Here is a 15,189-nt window from a genome sequence, read left to right as displayed (position 1 = left end):
TTTCTCAAACACTGCCTTTTCCTTCCTTCTGGAACTCAGACAGTTGGAACATCTGAATCTATCCTCTGTGTCTCCTTTTCCTTCATACTTTCCATTTTTTGCTGTTTGTACTGCATTGAGGTTAATTCCCGGTTCCACTTCCCAGCGTAAACATGTATTCTTCAGCTCTGTCTGTTCTGCTCTTAGAGAGACCACCAGTGGGGTTTTATTTTTTGTTTCCAAGATCTATAATTGGTTCTTTTCACAACTATCTGTTCTTGATTCTGATTTACCATTTCTCTCTGTTTGTTCTAAGGATATATTTTTTAAATTGCTCTATTACTGTTACCTCTCAGTTATTTGGTGATTCTTGGTTGTGCCTTGAGGATTTCCTAGAAGTCTCCTGACTTCATGTACAGCCCTAGTTACTGCAGCTTCCCATCTGCTTCCCTTCTGTATCATTTGTTTATAATATCTAAAAGGTGGGTATAGGGAAGGGCAGATTTCAGGATACACTTAAGTCACTATCTTAAAATCCATCATGTGGCACTTTATGCTTTTTTGTTAACCCACTTGTCTTTTTTTTTTTTTTTTTTTTTTTTTTTTTTTTTGGTAGTTACTTGTTTATAAAAGTTTACCCTGTGAAACTGTATTTATCAGGGGTAAGGACTGGGTCTCTTTCATGTCTGGCATCTAACGCTCTGTTTTCATGTGGTAAATGGTGAGTTGAACTGAACCTCCTAGCTTGTGCCTCTTGTCTAGTCAGGGCTCTTGCTCCAGAGAAAGGCAGAGAGCCTAATGTGGGCTCCAGAAGGAATCTTGACAAGGAAGAGCTAGAAGGCAGAAGAAACCAGGAATCCTGAGTGGGTTTCCTTCCTTTTAGACTCCAGTGCAGCCTGCTCAACTCATCCATTATTTTTATACAGTCTGGTTCACTCTTAGCCCTGAAGCTGTAAATCTATAAATATAATTCTCCTTGGTGAGCAAATTCTGACTCCTATTGCCTAGGAATTCGGAATGGAACAAAAGACGGGCGATGCACTAAGAACTGAAGGCTGCGGTCAGAATACATGGATTATCACGCCCGGATACACCCCTTAACATGACCATGATTCTTGTGCCCTAGATTATTGAATGTTTGAAAGAAAACAAGAAGCAGCTGAGTACCCGTTGCCACCAGAAAGTTTTTAAGCTCCAGGAGACAGAGATGATGGACCCAGAACTAGACTACACACTCATGAGAGTCTGCAAGCAGATGATAAAGGTAAGGGATCCAGAACTGGGGGAAGCACAGGGTAAGTAAAAATAACATCATCTTCTTTAAACTTCGGAGCACGTTTGTGTAATCTTTCCATTCATCCTCTTTTATACAAATGAGACAATGGTTCTCATAGCATGGTCCCTCAGCATCAGCTGGGAACTGATAAGTGCTTGGGGCCACCCCCCCATCTTCTGAACCAGAATCTCTGGGAGCAGAGCCTTCCAGGTGATTCTGATGCCGGCTCAAGTTTGAGAACCACTGAGCTAAGCTAACTGAGCTCACCTTGACCTAAGGCACAAGTGAACAGATACCCAGTAAATACATGACTAGTCTCTGAGGGTGGTTAGTTGTACGTATACTGAAAGAGGCACCACCAAGTGTCCTGATCATCCGCCTACTGCAGTCAAAAGCTTTCCTGTTCTACAAGTTCTTTCGTTTCATATACTTCTGCAGTGAGCGTTCTCCACAGCAGGGCTGACTTGAGAACCTAGATACCACTTCCTGGATCTATCCACATGTATAAAGAGATGAAATTTAAAGTTCTAATGCCTTATTTAAAATATAATAAAACAAAACAAAATGCTTTATTATAATTTACTTAAAAAATAAAATACTATTTAAAATAAAATGGTACTCTTTACTCTCTCAGATACCAAAGAAAATTGTGAAAGTTAGAAGTGTCTTTAGCTGGGCCTGGTAGATTTGAGTCCTGTGTAAAAGCAGAAATGTCAGACCCTGATTTGAGGGAGTTTTATAAGATTTTGATGACTTTTATACAAATCAATCAGCAACCCACATTAGCAGCCTATATTAAGGTATCAGTAGACTGTAATTAGCAGATGGACTGTTGATTAGCACATAGAGATGGAATTTATTGCTAGTCCAAAATGGATCTCTCTGTCTTCAAGAACTCTAACAAGTGTGCAGAGGCTAGCTGCATAGACTTTGGTAGGGTTATAGCCCCCATAGTTAAAAGATGAACTAAACCGGTCCTTCCCCTACATTCCTGTTCACATTGTTCGGTGGGTAATTTTTAAGTTTCCCAATTGGGTAGATATGGCTTGAGGGCTACCTGGCCACCTGGTATGGCGTTATGTTCATACTTAAATAATATTTGAGCTCAGGAGATGTTATACAATGTAACACAGCCATGTAGGTACAAAGTCAGTCCTGTGCAAAATAGGAAACAGGGTAGTAGAACTGTGAGCGATACAGTAGGGAACAGATGAAGAAGGGAAGTTGAGGCTGGGCGCGTGTTCACACTTAGCCGTTCTCTTGTACCGAGTGGTATCTTCAAGCCGATTCTGTCATTAGCACACCAGTAGAAGAAGGAGTGATATGGCTGGTGTTAATTGCCGTATTTGGATAACTACTTTTGTAAAACTTTGTTTCTTGCAGAGGTTCTGTCCGGAGGCAGATTCCAAAACCATGTTGCAGTGCTTGAAGCAAAATAAAAACAGTGAATTGATGGATCCCAAATGCAAACAGATGATAACCAAGCGCCAGATCACCCAGAACACAGGTAATATCGTGTCCTGGCTTTCCTGGTCCCACTGAGTGTGGCTTCAGTGGAACTGAGCTGGCATATACCTGCCTCATTAAACTATAGGTGTTTTGTTGTCCGTGGGTTTTAAGGGAATAGTCTGGATACAGTAAGCAAAATGATTTATTCTTTCTTCAAAGAGTATCTGGGAGAACAGAATGGAAGTCGTAGGAGAGAGGAGACAGAAGGAGTCAGGGCTGGAGTTCTTTGAAAAGTCTAGAGATTTAACAAAACTTCCTGCATGTAGTAGAATATGTGGGTAATGTCTTTTAGAACAGAGAAATTTCGGCTATGAGTTGCAAGACCTTGCAACATAGTGCGTAAGATGAGTCAGGTATTCTCAGTGTTTTCCAAAGTGTCGGTTATGGGGAAGGCTGGCTATGGCTGCTTGGTCTTCATGACAACTGCTAAGAATACTGGTACCGGCAGAGCCCGCAGAGCTGCTACAAAGTAGAAGTCCTGGGGTCTCTGTCTCCACCCCTGCTCTTTCATTAAATTCTACTGCTGATTGAAAACAGCACAGTGAGAGCTCAGTAAATGTTTAGCAAATAAACAAATCAGTGGTTTATTTGTGGTCATTAACATAATATGCCCCCTTTTGAAATGTAGATCTCTAATGTTTGTGAATCCATGTGGAATATTTTATCACGTACTTATGAATTTCCTCTCTAGATTACCGCTTAAATCCTGTGTTAAGGAAAGCCTGTAAAGCTGACATTCCTAAATTCTGCCATGGTATCCTGACTAAGGCCAAAGATGATTCAGAGCTGGAAGGTCAAGTCATCTCTTGCCTCAAGCTGAGATATGCTGATCAGGTAAATTGGCTTGGACTCTTCACAGAGGTGTGTTTGTAGAGGCCCCTCAACTCCTGGTAGTTTTTTCTTCGGAAGTCCCTAGCTTGCTCCTACTTTCCCAAGACATTTTTTAATACCTTCCCAAATCAGGGGCCTAATAAAAAGCTGAAATTGTCTGACGGGCTGATTAAGTCTCCCTTTGTCACATGTAGCGGCTGTCTTCAGACTGCGAAGACCAGATCCGGATTATTATCCAGGAGTCTGCTCTGGATTATCGACTAGATCCTCAGCTCCAGCTGCACTGCTCAGATGAGGTAGGTTTTGGGTACGAAGCTGGTTATGATCAGAGCTGATCAGGTAAATGTTTATTGGAGGGGTGCCTGGGTGGCACAACGGTTGGACGTCTGCCTTCGGCTCAGGGCGTGATCCCGGCGTTACGGGATTGAGCCCCACGTCAGGCTCCTCCGCTGTGAGCCTGCTTCTTCCTCTCCCACTCCCCCTGCTTGTGTTCCCTCTCTCGCTGGCTGTCTCTGTCTCTAATAAATAAATAAAATCTTTCAAAAAAAAAAAAAAAAGAAAATGTTTATTGGAGAAAAGTATTCTCTTTCTCTTCAGCCTTGAATCCAGCATAGTTGAAGGCCCATTTTCTGGATTCTCCATCGTTTGAGTTTCTGGTTCCCTGTGACACTGAATTAGACTTGGCCCTGGTCCTGTCACGATACATTGTTGGTTCCGTATTTCTCTGTTGTACTAGGGTATTCTTTTATTATATTTGTCTCTGTATAGTTTGTTCTTCCCTTCTCTTTATTCTGATGGTAACCTAGAATACCCTAAGGCTTGCCAGAAAGATAAAGCGCTCCTATAATAGCACTAAAGAAATGCCTCTCCTTGGAAATCATTTGACTTCCTAGCTAGAAAAGGCCATGTGGAGAACTTTGTTCAGCATATGTCAATTTTAGGGGATCATAGCTAAAGGTTTTTAAAAGAAGCTTACTCATAAAGCTGCCTAAAGGAGGCTAAGTTTTTAATCTTTGGTGTGGACTCTGTTTTAGGACCCCTTTGTGTGTGTGTGTGTGTGTGTGTTGCCAAGTTGTGAGTCTGGGTTGACCCTGAACCTTTGTAAAGCATTTGCTTTTGGTATTTCACTTGGCTATATCACCTTCCTCCTGTGTCATAAAGGATAGCCTTCTTTGTGACCAGTCTTGGGACCGTCTGATCAGATCTCAGGGTTGACAGCATAAAGATGGGTACACTGACTGACTTTCGACTCTGTGTGCTGGTCCTTGTGAAGGAGAATGGGGCCTGGCAGCTTGTACAGGAGGGAGGGGAGTGAAGTCCATCAGGAAACTGTTTGAGAGGACGTGTGGCCCTGTGTGGGAGGATCACCAAATCTACAGGCTGCAGAGACGAGGTTCCTGGTGAGAGTAGAGATGGCCTTGTGTTTCGTGTGTCTCCTGAGCAGATCTCCAATCTGTGTGCTGAAGAAGCAGCAGCCCAAGAGCAGACGGGTCAGGTAGAGGAGTGCCTCAAAGTTAACCTGCTCAAAATCAAGACGGACACCTGCAAGAAGGTAACCACCACCAACTGCCCTTTCCCCTGCCTGTTTTCACTCCTTTTTCTTTTTCCTTCCAGTGCTGTGCTCTGACATCTCAGTGATAACATCTAAACCTTCCTCCCCAGAATTATACACTGTCCTCTCTTAGGAAACCTTAATTGGGTTCTTGACAATTAATCACCTGTAACTTAAGTATTCTTTCACATGTGCTAATTATTTGTGAATATGTCTCACCCCATGACCGGGCCATTATTGAGGGGCACTGTGAGTACACTGCCGAGAGCAAAATGTCAAGTCCAGCATATCAGTACATATACTGCCTCCATTAAAATCATTTCAGAAATAGCACATAAAAACGAAGTTCACAGAATATGACTGTTAAGCATACATTATCTTGCAGAATTGCAACTGAGATGATCTATTTGATCTTTTTTAAAAAGCTTTTTCTTTTCTTGAAAAGTATTTCAGTGATGTCATTGTTGAGTCACTGTGACTATTGTACACAGATCTTTTCATCTGCTGAAATGCTTCCGATTGCACACAGTCTGAGAGTTGGCGGAAAGCTAAATCCAGATATTTTCCTTGGACTGCTTCGTCATCAAATGATCCTGTTTAACTTTTAGGAGGACTTTTTGAACAATATTTGAACTTTGGTTTTTGTTTTCTTGTTTTTGTAATTCTTGTTTTACAAGGACTGTAGTCTTTCCATTGAAAGCAAACTATTTTTATTTAAGAAAGCATTTCCGGGGGCACCTCGGTGACACGGTTGAGCATCTGCTTCTTGGTTTCAGCTCAGGTCATGATCTCGGGATCGTGGGATTGAGCCCCACGTCAGGCTCAGCACAGAGTCTGCTTGAGAGTCTCTTGCTCACTCTCTCTCTCTAAAGTAAATAAATTTAATTAAAAGGAAAAAAAAGCATTTCTGGCCTGTCTTTACCTTGTATTTTTCATCGTATATAAATGGAGAGACTGCAGAGCTGATTTCAGTTCCATCATGTTTATGTTCCTCTTGTTCGGAACATCTTTAAACTCAGAATTGTTCTTGCGGTAAAATTTACACTCTCTCCGTCTTTTTTTCTTTTGAGGATAATGGAGGTAAAGTGAAACATTTTGTAAATGTTGACCGTTTTTTGGGAATTTTAAGATAGCATATTACTCTGATTTTCAGGTTTTACATTTTTTAGTCTTCTTAAAGTAAGAAAATAGCTATATTATCCCAGTATAAATACTAACACTTAGTATTTAATAATATGGCATACCAGACTGCCAAAACCCATATCTGATTTTATAACCCCCCACTTTACTTAGCACACAGCTTTGCTTACACTAGGTCTCCACATGTATTTATGGAATTAATCAGCTGCTAAAAATCTATACATTCTTTGCATTGTCACCGCACTGCCCCTATCTCAACAAGTTCTGTTGTTAACCCTCAACCTTCCCTCCTTGACTTTTTTGTTTGTATATAAAGTATTTGCAGATAACAGATCTGATGCATTTCCTCTATGAAAGCTCTCTCTGCGATGATTTTCCCTTCCTAGGAAGTGTTAAACATGCTGAAGGAAAGCAAAGCGGACATCTTTGTGGACCCAGTCCTTCATACAGCATGTGCCCTGGACATTAAACACCACTGTGCAGCCATTACCCCTGGCCGAGGGCGTCGTAAGTCACTGTTCACTCTGACCCTCTCTGAACTCTGTCTCAGACTCCCTCTGAGAGCACTTGCAGCTGCTCTGTTCTGTAGCTGCAGCTCAGCCACAGACAATATCCTCTGGGGGCCTGGTTGATGCTGGGACTAGGCTTTTGTGGCAGAATGAATTTTTTGTGGCAGAATAATCCTGCGGGTTTGAACTGACCTGGCTGTGACCAGAGGTACGGATCTGATGAAAAGGGAAGGTTGAGTTACTTATCAGAGAAGCAAAACTTAGTCATCATCATGGCCCTCTTCCCCCTTGCCCAAACTAGAGCAGCTCTATCAGCTTTCCCAGTGGCCATACTGGGCGGGTCCTGGGCTGGTAGAAAGTTGTTTCCAAGCCAAAATTGCCCAATAAAGATGAGAAAGGTTTTAAGAGGCTCTGGGCAGCTGGCCTTGGAAGTTCAGTATCATTCTTCTTCATGTGAAATCTAGGGTCAAGTTTCCGAGAACAGATTTAACTTTGTAGAGCCTATAAATCTGAATTCTCTGGTGGTGAAGTCCCCTTCTTCCCAACCTTATAGAAATTTCTGTTCTGGGCAGTTTCAGACTCTTCTTATCCCTTTTCTTTCACAGAAATGTCCTGCCTCATGGAGGCCCTGGAGGATAAGCGGGTGAGGTTACAACCCGAGTGCAAAAAACGCCTCAATGACCGGATTGAAATGTGGAGTTACGCTGCAAAGGTAATGACCAAGAGAATCTGCTGAAATGGCCATCTCTCTGTCAGTTCCCCAGATACTCCACCGGTCTTCTTGTCCTTGTTGAGAGACCGGCAGTGAGAGTATTTGAAAAGTCCGTCAGTGTCCTTGAAGCCTCCCCGGCTTCCCTGAGCCTGCAGCCATGATCTGCTTCTGCACTGGGCTGTGTCTGCAGGCTTTGCCAGGGCCAGCGCTTTCTCCTCGTTGCCCGTAGTCCACCATGGAAAAGCGAGTCACCCAAAGGATGGGACTGAAGCCAGCCATACAGAGAGAACCCAGACATCGTACCCATGGGAAGGCAAGCAGGCTGGCCACTGCTGTCTTAAAGCTTGGTTTTCTGATTTGACACATGTTTGGGAGGAGCATACGTATGTGAGACTAGCCCTGGCCCTCGGCTAGCCTGAAGCAGGGAAATAATAGGGCAGGGAGACATCAGGACACTGGTGAATATGTGTGGTACCCAGGCAGACTGCGGCTGGGGGAGATTTTTCCTATACAGATTCAGCCTCAGTAAGAAGAATAACAGTTCTTCTCATGTATACGTTGCTTTGTGGTGTATAAAACACACTGATGGCCATATTAACTCACTTGAACCTTGAACCCAATGGGATGAGTGATTATTTCCTCACTTTTCGGTGGCGGGAAGCCGTGACTTGGCCAAGGTCCCTCAGTGAGAAAGTCCGGTTTCTAGATTCATGCTCTTGGTATCACCCCACACCAGGACGGACATTCCCAGTTGCCTTGGATTAACAGAATGATCATGAGAACTGCCCCCGCTTTCTTGACCACTTCCTCCTGTCAGCCACATGAAAGGTCAAGGCAAACAGGAAGGACCACGAAAAGTCTTCACATTTAGATGTAAGGGAAGAATGAAGGGAAAGGATCATAGCTGTCCCAGTAGCAAGCATGCCCCTCACCCCTTCTTCCAAGTGGACATAGTTGGCTTGGAAGCCCTTGGCTAAATGAGGCAGCAGAGAGGTGCCAGGTCAGCCTCTTTCTTGCTCACTGCCCCCACCGGTCACTCGCTGAGCAACGCTGTGGAGACTCCAGTGCTTGTTTTGTGTCGGCGAATGTCAGCACTGAGACTACATGCATCCAAAACCTCTCTGCTCTGCGTCTATGGGGTGAGCAGAGAAGCAGATAGACGTAGCCAGACAGCTCCAGGCAGACCCTCTCAGGCACCCTGGCTAAGGTGAGACCCAAAAGAGCAGGTCCCTATCCCTGTGCACCTCAGGAGCCTTTGAGCCCTGATTCTGCTCTCGCGGGCTGCAAGAGAGAGGTCCATTCAAGAAAGTCGAGAGGAAAACAGGGTGGAAACTGGCTAGACTGCAAGTCCGTGACTGTGGGAGTGGTGTGGTTTGTTCAGTCGGCCTGAGTCATGTTTGCACAGTGTTTCTGCTGGGGGCAGCGCTCGTGATTTAATGGTGAGTGAAAAGAAGTCAAGATAGAGAACCAGCATCCAACACAGTCTTGACTAGTCTGCGTTTTTGAAAATAAATCCGAATATATAAGAACCTGTGATATTGTGCAAGTAACCACCTTCCACCCTTTGGGCCTCTGTGTCTTCAGCTATAACGTGGGAGTAGTAAAATCTACTTTCAAGGATTGGTATAAGGAATAAATGATTAAAAACCTGTCAGTGGGGCACCTGGGTGGCTCAGTCGGTATACCGTCCAACTCTTGATCTCAGCTCGGGTCTTGATCTCAGGATCATGAGTTCAAGCCCCACCATGGGTTCCACGCCATGTGTGGAGCCTTGTTGGAAAAAAAGCAAAACCATGTGGAGCACTCTGCTAGGGCCCCACCCACGGTTAGGTCCTCAGGGTGAGGGCCGCTGCCAGGTTAGTGGTGGTGATCACCACAATGGATGGTATGAGACTCCACCTCTTTGTCTGTATTTTCTCATTTCGTGCAGTAGATATGCACCATATTATGATCAGGAAAAGGAATTGTAGCTCATTGATTTTCTTGTCCCTTGTCCTCTTTTTCCAAAAGAAATGGCATAAACTAAACTAAGAATTGAGGGGGGCGGGGGCGCCTGGGTGGCACAGCGGTTAAGCGTCTGCCTTCGGCTCAGGGCGTGATCCCAGCGTTGTGGGATCGAGCCCCACATCAGGCTCTTCCGCTATGAGCCTGCTTCTTTCTCTCCCACTCCCCCTGCTTGTGTTCCCTCTCTCACTAGCTGTCTCTATCTCTGTCAAATAAATAAATAAAATCTTTAAAAAAAAAAAAAAAGAATTGAGGGGGGCAAGTTAGAGCTGGCACCACCCCAGCCCACTTCTCTCTCAGGGGCCGATGCTGCGCTGTGTCGTTCCAGGTGGCCCCAGCAGATGGCTTCTCTGACCTCGCCATGCAAGTGATGACATCTCCATCAAAGAACTACATTCTCTCTGTGATCAGTGGGAGCATCTGTATATTGTTCCTGATTGGCCTGATGTGTGGACGTATCACCAAGCGAGTAACACGAGAGCTCAAGGACAGGTAGAGCCACCTTGACCACCAGAGGAACTCCCTGTCCAGTGCCCAGTTTGTACAGCCCTCCTGTATAGTGTACCCGCTCACCTCGTTCTTCTCAGAGGTGGCACCAACACCCGTGTTAGAGCAGCAGCAGGTGTCCTCTGCATTGTCCCGTCTCCGACTTCGCCCGTGTCCGTGGTGCCCTTCTCCTCCTCAACCATTTTGTGCAGCAGCAGCAGCTGGCCGCTTTGGTTATTGCCTGTATTGGCAAATTTGGGTTTACCTGCCCGTAGACAAGTCTCTCTCATACCAATGGAACTACCAGTACTTCCAGAACCAACTTACCTGACCTGCAACTCAAATGATTTTTTTTTTTAAAAACCAAAAAGAAAAAAAGAAAAAAAAGAAATTTTTAAAGAAAGAAAAAAATGTATATAATAACACATCTCCTCCAGGCTTGATTTGGGCAATGGGGTTATTTCTTCTGTGTGACTGTAAAATGAAGGCAGGACTTTAGGGGAAAACACACCACCCAATATGCTATTACTGGGATGTCTTGCTCATTTCTCAAAAGTACCTTTGGACCATGTGGGGGCCGTGGACTTCACCGAGGAGTGGGAAACCACTAACCAGCCTGCTTTGGGTCTTGTTTTCTTCTGCTGAAACAGTGATGCCTTCCAGTTCCCACCTTAATAGAGCCGCTGCTGGTCAAGACCCCAAGGCCATGAGTATTTCTATGATCTCCTCATTTCAGTGAAGTAAAGCAAGTATGAGCTTCCATAGGCCAAGGGCAAATGGGTTGGGGAGGAGATCAGAAGGATGTGAAGCTGGTCAGTCACTTGATCTGCACCGAGAGGCTGGACCCTGAGTCCCAAGGAGCAGGATCCCAGGCATCTTCCTCCTCCAGGCTAGCACAGGACTCCGTCACGTTTGGATTGACCCTCCTGGGGGATAGCTGTTATTTTAGAAGGCCTGCCGGGAGGCAGTGACTACAGCATGGGAGGGAGCTCAGGCCAGGAAGGAGGGGCAGGGGTTGGTTCACTTTGCTTTATGTTTCAGGCAACAATGCAGGTCAGAGACGGTGGCTTGTAAAGATTTAGTGTGGTCTCAGGGTCTGATTGGCCATCCAACCTGACCCTTGTGTGGGCTCAAGGCCACCTTCCCAGACAAGTTCCCTTATACCTCTTTGTGGAGAGGACTTGGAAAGTTACTATGTTAAAAGATGGAGCCTATTCTCTGTGGGTTTTTTTTTCCTTTCTGTCCATTTGCTGCGTACATCCACTGTAGTCGGCATTGACTAAACGTTGTACTTTGATGATTCATCAGTCTTTCCAGAATCTGAGCTTTATGGAAGCAGTCTTCCTGGCCGTCCTCCCTCGTCCCTCCAGTGTGGGATGACAGGTTTGGAGTATCAAGGGGAGGGGTGCAGGCCTCAGGGTGCAACCAGGCACACCTTGGTTTGAGTTTGGGGCATGGAGTTATGGTGGCTGCACAAGAGGGCGGCGTGTACAGTAGGAGATATATTTATATAATATATATTTTATTAACCTGTTAGACGTCCACAGAGTATTATAAATCATGTGCCTAAAACTGTCCACATAGACCATGGCACCCTTCCTTGCCCTGCCCCTCCTTTGCCACCGTCCACATGGGCTGCAGGACCTACGCAACATTTGTCTCCCCTGAAATGTGTTTGATATGAAGTGGGTCAGTGTGTGGATCAGTTGATTCAAATTACTCCTTGTCTAATCTGACTGACATATATTTGAATACTGTGGTTTTCTTCTTTTGCTTGTTGCTACCCTTCCTGGAGGCAGTGAGGTCCAGGAGCCACCTCTATCCCCCTGCCTAGGGTGCTTCAAGTCACCAGGGGAAGCTGCTAAGCTGCTTGGTGCCCTCAGTCCTGCTCTTAGGGTCTTCCTGATTCTCAGCACCTGTCCTGGGATTCTTCAGTCTCATAAAACTTGAAACTCTTGGAGTCCGGGCAACAGCACCCTACTATCACCATTGTGGGACTGAATTGGGCTGGTCCAGATGGTCCACCTCCAGGAGTCCCCACCCGGGCTGTGGGAGCTTGGGAATGAGAGCTGGGGATGTCATCTAAACGTAGGCCCTCACCGACGTGTCTGGCATGGTTTACAGGATAGAATAAACATTCACCATTTGGTGAGTGTGCGGATGCCGCTTTCCATCTGTACGTTCTCCCTCCCAGTGTATGTAAAACATCTCCATAGTTTAATGTGTCTTGACATTTTGGGTTTGTCTTAGTTGTCTGCAGCAAATCTGGAAGCTTGAAAAGGAGTTTGATTCTTGAAACATTTGTCATCCTTAGAAATAGAATAAAACGGATAATTCTGCCAGTATTTTCAGTTGCTTGTTGCTAGAAAGCATTTCACCATCCTGCTTGGAATAGTTTCAGGTGACCGGTTCTTGAGAGTCCCAGGTAGTGTCCTGAGCAGTTTTCTACCTCCATGGAGCCCCGCACCATCGGAACCTGCAGCTCAACTGTATCCATTCTGTCCCTCCTTTGGTGGAACCACACAGGTTCTGGGCCTCATGGATTACTGGCCTTATGGGTCAGTTGTGGTTAAATCAGCTAGTCAAGAGTTAGTCAAGAAGAGGAAACCATGGCCCTAGCGGAGGAGCCGATGATGGACCTTGTCCTTATCTCTTCTAGTGTCTAGCCCATGGACAATAACAAGCAAACGGTAAGGGGTGGGGGGTTCCAAGGTCAAGGCTTCAGGCACTTGCTGAAAATTACAGTAGCCAGGTAACTCATCTGGCCTTGTCAGCTCACTCTGGTGTCTCCGGGAGTCCTACTTAGTGTGCTCCATGATGCTCGAGAGCCGCCGGGAGGTTACTGTCCTAGGCTGGAGGCCCTGCGGTACAGGAAATCAGAAATGCAGGCAGGCTGTCTGCATCTGTTCTCTCTGAGTTTCTCTCACAGAAGGGTAGCTCTGGAAGTGAGACCTTTACCCTGGTGCATCCCTGGCCTCCCTCTACTCTTGCTGCTGTCCCAAGAAAAGTCCGCTAGCAAGATGTGCTGAGCTGGGGGCAGAGTGAAGGCTCAGGTTCACTCCAGCAGGAAAGCCTTCCTCCTCTGCATTCCCTGAAGACCCTCTGGCTGCCACTCCCAGTTATGTGGGTCCAGTCAGCTTGTTCGGAGCCAGCCCATCCTTGGAAGCCAGGGGATTCTGGTACTCAGCAGGCATTGGCTTGAATTCTCTGCAGGCCTCTGCTGTCTCATATCCTGCACTTCCTTTTCTGGGGGAGAGTGAGCAGCTCTTCGGGCGGGGGGGGGCATTCTGCTTTCCCAGAAGAGGTGACAGAATGATCAGATTTCACATCCTCCCATTTCCCGAAGTCATGTAATAAAAGAATCCAATAGTAAAGAGGTCTGTATTATCCGTTTATATATCATCAAAGTAGAAACGAACTTATGTGCTGATTTCCCTCTATTTTCCCAAGAGAAGATTCACTCTCACGTGTGACTTCTGGAAATGTCTCCCATCCTCCCCACCTCCAGGCTGTGGTATAGCTTCTCTCCCAAAGACCCCCACTGTAGTGAGTCACCCAGGGAGAGGTGGATTGCTTCAGGGGGTCTCCTTACTTAGCTGGTCTCAAGTTCTGAGAAAAACCTTTCGTTTCCTGTTTCTTCCCCTCCCCCACCAAAAACTACCCACACTCGGAGTACAGCTTAGGTTAAGTGAGCCAATAACAGAGGCCACGACGCCAGTCAACCCAGCCTGACACGTTCAACCTAAATTTTGCCATAGAACAAAAAGAAGAGGGCTTTTTGAATTGTGTCATTTAGGTGTATAGTATTTGTATTTCACATTCTTCGGAATTTGAGAAACCTGAAAGATCCCTTTTATTTCTCACCATTTGGGCGGCACCTGCATCGCTTTATCAAGTGCAGCACTCCAGTGCCCTGAGTTTCTCCTGGGCCTTCAGGGACTCCTCTCTCTCTTCACCTCTTCTCCTCTGGTCTCCGATTCCCAAGGGCCGTGGGGCCAGACCTGATGTTCTGGCTTGCCTCTATCTTTCTTACTGTCTGCCTCTCTCATCTGTCTTTGGTCGGCCATCTCTCTCGTACTCTCCTTTTGGTCCTCCTCTCCATTAGGACCAGGGTCACATGTTAGGGCAGTCGAGTTCAAAGGCGAGGCCCCCTTCCTGCCCCGACCTCAGACGACAGACAAGTTATACAAAACCAGACTGACTCTTCAGAGTGACCAGCTTCCCTGAGCCATCTAGTGAGGTCACTATGGAGACCCAGGGACTGTTTGTCATCCGGAGCACAAGGTGGGACTGTCTCTGCTTGGGCTGGTGGTGACAGGATCCTAATGATGGTTTCCTGTCCTTCTGCCTTCCCAAGATTTGTCGCCAAACACTGGTGGGAATGTTGGGATACAGGCAGTAGAGAAACCTCCCTAGGCAAGGAGAAAATTCAGATAGTGCCTCTATATTCTGTTTTTGCCTTCCCCCATCATGGAATCAATACCTGGACCCCAGAGCCCAGCAGGCCCTATGCCAGAGCCGGGGAGGCAGGAGCAGGCCCCCAGGGCAGGCTGCGGCACGTGGGCTGGAGCGGCCGCGGCAGAGCCGAGCCCCCAGCAGGCTTCCTGAGCAGCTCCTCCCGGCTCGGCATGCCCAGGTCAGTCCAAGCAGGAAAACAGACTGAACAGCAGATGCTGTGTGAGATCTTAGGCCTTGAATTTTTTTTTTTTTAAGAAAGAGAAAAAGTAAAATTAACAAGCCTCTTTTGTAAATGATTTTTCTTTCTATGTATAAAATCCCGGCAGTTCCTTGTTTTTACATGTTCATGCTGTGTAATTTTGAGATGTTACCGAGATCCTGAACATAATGTGCATTTTTTTCTGTACAGATGAAATGGGAGAATTTAATAAAGAGTTTGCAGGTTTTTACTCGTGAAATCTTCTCTGGTGACTGGGAGGACCCCCCCCCTCACCCCCGCCCCAGAACCTGCTCTGCCAGGAGCGGCCGCGCAGCTGTGCACGCTGACTGAACTTCGTGCTGACTCGCCGCTGGACTTGCTGGTGTCCTTTGTCTCCTTGGCTGAGGAGGTCAAGCAGAGTAGGACATAGGACCTTTAGAGAAGAGCTGGAGGCCAGATCCAAGGTTTTCTGACTCTCAGGCTGAGGTGTTGGGAATTATTCACTTGAGGGATGTGTTTAAGGCACAGCCTCTG

At 46.1% G+C, this 15,189-nt stretch overlaps 1 protein-coding gene across 1 annotated transcript in view; it reads left to right on the top strand.

The window, feature by feature from the left end:
• Nucleotides 1-14,914, top strand: part of GLG1 (golgi glycoprotein 1) — a 145,804-nt gene extending 130,890 nt beyond the window's left edge. Inside the window, exons 19-26 of the mRNA XM_026495209.4 lie at nt 1,106-1,243; nt 2,639-2,762; nt 3,456-3,598; nt 3,790-3,891; nt 5,040-5,147; nt 6,674-6,794; nt 7,402-7,508; nt 9,841-14,914. Coding sequence (XP_026350994.1) covers nt 1,106-1,243; nt 2,639-2,762; nt 3,456-3,598; nt 3,790-3,891; nt 5,040-5,147; nt 6,674-6,794; nt 7,402-7,508; nt 9,841-10,008 — 1,011 coding nt within the window. The 3' untranslated portion in view covers nt 10,009-14,914. The remainder of the gene's footprint in view (nt 1-1,105; nt 1,244-2,638; nt 2,763-3,455; nt 3,599-3,789; nt 3,892-5,039; nt 5,148-6,673; nt 6,795-7,401; nt 7,509-9,840) is intronic.
• The last annotated feature ends 275 nt before the right edge of the window (nt 14,915-15,189 follow it).

The sequence above is a fragment of the Ursus arctos genome, unplaced genomic scaffold (assembly GCF_023065955.2).
Source record: "Ursus arctos isolate Adak ecotype North America unplaced genomic scaffold, UrsArc2.0 scaffold_19, whole genome shotgun sequence".
In the NCBI taxonomy this organism is placed as follows: domain Eukaryota; kingdom Metazoa; phylum Chordata; class Mammalia; order Carnivora; family Ursidae; genus Ursus; species Ursus arctos.
The sequence above is the reverse complement of the archived record's forward strand: the minus strand, read 5'-3'. Positions and strand labels throughout refer to the sequence as shown.